This window comes from Micromesistius poutassou (genome assembly GCF_964030765.1).
Source record: "Micromesistius poutassou genome assembly, chromosome: 4".
In the NCBI taxonomy this organism is placed as follows: Eukaryota; Metazoa; Chordata; class Actinopteri; order Gadiformes; family Gadidae; genus Micromesistius; species Micromesistius poutassou.
This window is the reverse complement of record NC_140274.1, coordinates 5,384,812-5,392,311: the sequence shown is the minus strand read 5'-3', so window position 1 is coordinate 5,392,311 and position 7,500 is coordinate 5,384,812. Positions and strand designations below refer to the sequence as shown.

Sequence of the window (7,500 nt, the reverse complement as noted above, 5' to 3'; positions counted from 1 at the left end):
TCTTTCTAATGGATCAGGCTTTGACAGTCCATCTCTCTAGACGGGTAAAGCTAAGTCAATCAGCCCTGTTCTTCTGTTGGACCTAGACATGGTGAGTCAAGCGGTTTTGATGGGTCAAAGTCGGTCAGACTCGGTCAGACCTTGTGATCAGACTTAGTCAGTGGATCAGCTCTGGCACTGGACTTTGACTTATAGTTGCATATGGGCAAGTTGTAAGTTAGGTCTCCGAAATGGAACATGAAATAGACATTTTACATACAATTCAATTGTATTATATATTAGCAGGAATAAGGGTCTGAAAGAATATAATAGACCTATATAAAAATATAAATAAATTGAATAAAGACCCTTCGATGACGTACGTAAATAGAAACAAATTTAGCAATCCTAGTTTAGGTTAATTAAAACGAATTGATTTAAATTAAAAATAAATAAACAAATAAATAAATAATAATAAATAAATACATTTCTTTTCTTTTCTAAAACTGGTTTGTTTAAACCTCCAAATGGTTTATGAACAAATCATTCATAACATAATTTTCAGAAGAAATAACACACAAAGTCCACCAATATGAAGAGACATCATGATGTGCAGGTGGTGGCGATAATGTCAGTGGAACAACAGATGTCAGTTGAACTAATATGTGGGCACTGGACACAGTGAGGACTTAAAAAAGGATTTCCATGAAGATATGGATGAAGAGTTTGCTTTTCCCAACCATGCTTGCACAAATCCGAGAGACGTGATAAAGTCAGGAATGTTGATAAACTTTCCTGCCAAGTCTTGGGTTTCAGAAAAGCTCAGGGAGGGGTGGGGGTTGACTGTTGAGGATCTACGTCATCCAAAACCATCCCTTTTAAGAGTTTACTACTGTTTCATGAACGTTTATCAAACAATGCTTCCTGTTTGAGGGGAAAACCCCACACCTCTAGTTTCCAAATGAACCGACTCTGATGGTTCAAACTCTCAAATCATTCCGACTCACTTTTTACCAGCTTACAATTGCTATTATTAAAAGATTCAAAAATATAAAAATATATACATTTGTCAAACATTATAACAACGGCATGCAATACTGTAGGGTCTTGGGTGTCAATTTCTGGAATCAAATACATATTAAATACATCAGCTATAATATGTAGTACATTATTAAACGCATTACATTCCGGGTCGGACCGTTTGTTTTTGTATTGTGTGATGCACTATTCTCAGAGGAGGCTCCGCCCACTGACAAAGCCTCCAAGCATAACGCTGCCCTCGGCTCGTCATTAGTTTGTTCAGCTCCTCACCCTGCCGACCCACAGGAGGGGGACAGCCCTCTCCAAGGTTGTGAATTTAGACTGCGGTACGGATTGTAACACTACAACACACATCAGCGTCAACGCAACATAGGGCACCTTTAAGTAAACAGATCAAAGTCTGTTTCACGGTGTGATGCGTGCAGGACAAGCACCCGGTCATTCTGTACGTTTACATTCTCATGACAGGAAGACGTCTCATCTCATCTACCCCACCGTGGAAACACACAGCGGTGATGACGTAACAGCACGACAGTAACAAAGCTGGTCAAAAAAACAGCATCCTATTTGAAACACTCATGTCTCCGGTATTCCTCACAACGCGTTCCATCGGCCGGCGTCTCGGCGGGATGACGACGATGTGTGGTAACAGTTGCCATGGCAGCGCCACAGCTCTCATTAACGCCACTCACGGCAGCCACTTATAGCGCTGACGAGCGCCGCGCCATCGCCGCGCGCGCGTGTGTGTGTGTGTGTGTGTGTCGGGGGTGTTGGAGGCCCCCCCCCCCCCCCCGCAGGAGAGCGAGGGGCTGCGGAGGTGGAGGTAGAAGCGTGGGCGGCGCCGTGCATTTGTGTGCTTCGTTGTGTCTGTTATTCTTGCGCGCGGCAAGCGTATGTTTGCAGGGACTGCGAGTTTGTGTGTGTGTGTGTGTATGTGTGTATGTGTGTGTGGGGGTGTGAGAATAAGCGTGTGGATGTGTGTGTGTGTGTATGTGTGTGTGTGTGTGTGTGTGTGTGTGAGAATAAGCGTGTGGATGTGTGTCAGTGTTTTCATGTATGTGTGTATATGCACGTGCGCGTGCCTGCGGGGCCGCCATCATGCCATCATGTTCTTCCTCATATCCGAGTTGTTTTTAGGTGTCTGCCGCGCTTCAGGTCGGCGTCTGTCGCTGTGTGGAGCAGCGTAGCTGTATAGCCGGTTGTGTTTGATATTATTTATCAGTCCCCCCCTGCCTTATTAATATGGGCTAGCTATAATTAGCCAGCCTCCTTCTAAAGCAGGTCAGTGTTCGCCTGAACACTCAAAGTGGGTCACTGCGGAAATCTGCAACCGCTACCCTTTTCTGAAGGAGACAGGCCAGGGTGGGGAAGGGGGAGGGGGGGGGAGGGGGGGGGGGGGGGGGGGGCAAGGGAGGAGATGAGAGAGGAGGCGACGAGAAGGGAGAAAGGAAGAGATGCTGCGATTAGCGGTGGAAGGCCGGGACGAGAGAGCAGCGTGACCGAGGGAACAGAGGAAGCCGGATGGAGAGATAGAAGGAGAACGCGTTAAAAGAGAAGGAGGACTAAGCACTAAGCGCTAAGCGTTCGAATGTGATAAATAGATGGGATCAGTTGTTTTTTGGCTGGCTGTTTCTAGGGACGTGTCGCGGCGTGACGTGCGGCGGGAAATCAGCGCAATCGTTGGGAATTGCGAGATCGCTAAAATAAACGCCTGAATACATTAGGTTAGGGGGTCCTGGAGGCGTGTGTGTTGGCTGGGGAGAGCGATGGAAGTGAAAATGAGGTCGAGAGAGAATGACAAAAGATGAATTAATTGTATTTAATGAGACGGTAATTTGAATAGTTCATGAGAAACTTCTGTGAAGAAAGTGGAACGTTGCAAAATCTCAGTTTTCACTGAATAATTTTCAGTGCAGTTCACTACAAAAAAAATAAAACGGCAACTTTATTCATTTGATGAAAAACATCAATATCGTCAGGTTTACTGTAGGGATCAAATTCTTAAATGGCTTATTTTGGACGCATTTAGGTTTACATTAAGCATGATACATGATTTACAAATCTTTTCTAATTTCCAATTTTCAGTTATGCTTCTGTTGATCCATGTTTAAAAGCCCATCTGTGACGAAAACACATTTGTTTTTATAAATTAACTAATTATAAATTTCCAGCATCCAAAGGTAATCCTCCACACACACACATAACAGGTCCAGGCTAGCCTAGCTGGTAGCACGAGCCCCTCAACCACTTCTCCATCACTACAGTCAAAGGTCTATTTGTGTCCTCATCAGACAGCAGTGTTCTGCCTTTCCCTACGAGAGCGTGCACCTCTGATAATGATAATCTTATTTTAATGTGTCTCCCGAGACATTCCTGTCCTGTATTGTCAAATATGAAGAATGACGGCATCCACTAGGGAGACGGTAACTAAGACAGAGCAGTTTAATAGTAATAATACTAAACATTGCTATGAAATTATTAAAAAGAGAATAATGAAAACAGGAAATAGACCAAGGACGCGACAATCAATTTTCAACAATAAATGCAGGCAATCCCAAATAAATCCTTGTAATATAGGTAAGCCAGCTCCATCTCCGCATTAAAGGATTTCGGTCATGTAATTGGAGTGGATTATCGGTTGATGTATGAGATATAATACATTTTAAGGGCGGCTGGCGACAAAATTGTTTTGGTTTTATGTGTTGTAATGTTAATGTTGTGGGATTTGATTAATTTTTTTATCGTGCTTTGTATACACGCCGTAAAGAAATGATATTAACATATATATCAGTATTTGTATCGTTCCTTAGGCTTTCATTGGTGTTCTCTTAACTTTCTAATAGTGAATAGAACTATGTTATGATATTATAATATGTAGGGGAAGTGCTACATTTAAGTTTATACAGCTTTTGAGTTTCCTTTTATTGTATCTCCCAGCAAGCATGGCAAGCTGGTTAATACCCGAAGGCTAGCCGTTAGCATTGTTGCTAGCATTCCTCAGTTCAAACATTGTTTAGGGTGCATAGGACATAGGTCATAGGAGACAGGGGACAGGGAACTCTAATAAGCTAAATGATTAATTATTATGTCTCTTCTACACGCCTAGGCTTTGCTATGGCTAGACGCTGCCCCCGCCGATCCTCCCAGCCTTCCTCATGACAAGTTTCCCATTTCTTGTAAACAAAGTGAAATTGCAACGTATAAAAACCAGTAGACAAACCCAACCACCTCCACCTCGGACCGAGGCGGTGTGTTTTGTGGGGTGATTAGTGTGTTTATAGCTGCTTTATAAGGACACGCATTCAACACGTGCGCCCCTGCTCCGCCGCGGAAATGTTCACGTGCCGCACAGGGTCAGAGTCATGTGACGTGATGTTATGTTATGTGATGTTATGTTACGTTATGTTATAGACACGTGGGGTGGCAGAGTACTGACGTGGAACGGATTCCTCAAGCCTGGCGTGGAGGGGCGGGGGGGGGGCCAATTTAGACCAATCCGGAGAGATCGTTTTCGACGCCCAAGAGAGAGAGAGAAAGGAAGAGAGAGAGAGAGAGAGAGAGGGGGAGAGTAAGGGAGGGAGAGCGAGAGAGAGGGGGAGGGGGAGAGATAGGGGAGAGTGAGAGATGGGGAGAGCCGCGGGATTATGGAAGTAATTAGTTGTCTTGGAGATATCAGTCATCGTTAGACCCCGATTGGAGGGATTTACTCGTCTTGGGGAAGAAGGGACGATTATTGCGTACAGGGGACGAGGTAGGGCGGATCACGGATGACATAAAGGCAGACGTGGGATTAAGCTGCCACACACTTCCTGTTAGACGGCGCTTACTTCCTCTTTTCCTCTCTTTTGAGCATGTGTGTAACAAAGTGAAGACCCATGGGCGAGTAGGAGGGTGAGATTAAATGGTTGATCAGCTAATTCATGTTTTCATTTGTGATGAAGTCATATTATGGCTTTGTCATTACCAGGGGATAAAAATAACAGTGTCAACACTAACAGGGTCAGTTTCTATGTTAACAATTCAATGGTTCAAATAAAAAGTCAACAGCATCTTTCATAGTGACAGGCAGGCTAATTTCTACAAACAGACCTGCAGTTAGACAACTTATAATGCATACTGTAGCCTTCCTGACATACGATTTATGCAACATTGCTGCTGGATGAAAAACCTATACCTCCGGAAATTCACATTTCCACTTGCAAATCAAGGAGGTTATAAAACGCTGACTTATCCCAAAAAGTGAAGTTCTAGTCACGCTTTCCTTTTCAATCCAAGCCAAAACGTAACCAAAAACGAAGCAGTGTGCAATTCCTGTCCTTGACTTCCTGTTTCCTGTGCGCCCCCCCCTCACCCCCTCCCCCCCCCTTGCAGAGGAAGGCGAGTACTTCCTGAAGGTGCTGATCCCCAGCTACGCAGCGGGCTCCATCATCGGGAAAGGAGGCCAGACCATCGTCCAGCTGCAGAAGGAGACCGGAGCCACCATCAAGCTGTCTAAATCCAAAGACTTCTACCCTGGTGAGACAGCAGCCACTCTGTTGGCTTCACACACCCAAAACACACACCTCCCTCCCAGGCGGCCTTGTCTCACGACAGGGGGGGGAGAGAACGCCCGGGGGTGGGTGCTTCCGATGTGGGGGGCCGTGGCGAGAGAGAGAGAGAGAGAGAGAGAGAGAGAGAGGATGTCTTGCTCACGTCTGTATTAGTGGTTCACAGGGGACTGTTGGCGCGCCTGCACACAGCTCGTACAAAGTAAAAGATCGGAAATTTGCAGAAGACTTGGCCCCTAGATCGGCCCCTAAACTGTTTTAAAACTCCGAAATAAACTGACCAATCAGGGGATCTTCCGTTTTAACGGCACTCTGTCATGAGCTGAGTGCCATGTCAACAAAGACGGCGGAGGCGGTCGCCGTTCACACCGCTTGACACTTGGAACGCAGTGTCCGTGGAAAAAAGACGACTCCTCTCATTGGTTTGCCCCAGGGGCCACGATGACGACGATGATGATGATGAGGATGATCTCATGGCCTGGGTCGCAGGTTGTCTGGGCCTCTGTGAAGAAGATTTATGTGTTTACCTTGGCGGCTCCTAACAGAGAAGCAGCCCCACGCTGTGTGCGTGTGTGTGTGTGTTTGTGTGTGTGCGTGTAAAACAGGCTCCATGCTTGTCTCGTCTGCTGTTTGCGTCCTCAGGGACCCAGGGGCCTCAGTCTGTTCTCATGTTGCACAGAGGGACCCCCAACACACACACACACACACACACACACACACACATCGTACACCCTTCTCCACAGATACAGGATTAGAGGTTCAGAGGTGGAATTGTATTTGTCTAAACTCTTAATTCTGGCCTGACATGACATGTGGCCGATGGGAGGAGGGGGGAGGGGGAGGAGAAGGGTGGGAGAGCAGTTGATGGGGGAGACAGCTGAGATGATGCGTGTTTTAGCCGTGTGCCGTGCCCCCCCTCCTCTCTCCACCTGATTAGTGTGTTATTGCTGCAGCAGGCGGAGAGGAGGAGAAAAGCTCAGAATAGACACAACACAACAATAGCCAAATGGCATGCACAATTTACAGAAAATAGGAGACAAACACATGACGCAACCGGCTGTCTGGGGTGCCACTCCGCGGTCAGTTCTGTGATGCAAAACATTCAACCCCAACTGGGTTGTTTATGATCTGTTGCCACAAAGATCTTGTAAGGTTCCTCGTGGCAACACCAGGCACCACATACAGTGCGACCACACACACCACACGCTACATTACAGATGGACACGAACCACATCACAGCGGAGCCGGTCGAAATCATCCCGACACACATTGAAAAGGCTAATGGCATTTTAATAACTCGGAATGTTTTCCTGTGGAATTCCGATGATGTTGGTCATATATCTTCCACCCGTAGAACCGGAGCGCTGCGAGACTTAAGTATGAAACAAAACACTTGGATGGTGGCTGAGCTACCAATGCCAGACTTTAAACTCCGTTTGTGTTTCCTCTAGCATTTCCGTAGCCCTCAAGATCTCCCTGGTCCAAGTAATGCACACGTTTCCTCCAATGAAAATCCCATTAAGATAGTGTTGGTGATTACAGTACGGAGGTCTGAGCTTCTCTGTTCTTTAAGTGTCTGTGGTAGACTCTTTAAAACCCAAGACCCGGACCTTTCAGACACACACACGGTCACACAAACACACACACACACACACACACACACACACACACGTATGCACACACATACACACACACACACACACACACATATTCGTAGATACATTTATATCTAGAGATGAGTTGATATCTAGAGAGTTGATATGCATACCAGGACACGCACGCAGATTTCTCGCAAGCGCGTGTGAAAACGTAAATCTCACTCACGCTTACGTAAACATACATCTGCACATAAAAAGACGTGAACACACAAAGGCACACACACACACACACACACACACACACACACACACACACACACACACACACACACACA

General features: G+C 46.1%; 1 protein-coding gene across 1 annotated transcript in view; it reads left to right on the top strand.

Moving 5' to 3' along the window:
- LOC311342442 (RNA-binding protein Nova-1-like) overlaps window positions 1-7,500 on the top strand; it is a gene marked incomplete at its 3' end in the record, with an annotated part of 24,254 nt that overhangs the window by 11,185 nt on the left and 5,569 nt on the right. The window contains exon 3 of the mRNA XM_084467272.1: window positions 5,392-5,535. Within this exon, the coding sequence (XP_084323398.1) occupies window positions 5,392-5,535 (144 nt within the window). The remainder of the gene's footprint in view (window positions 1-5,391; window positions 5,536-7,500) is intronic.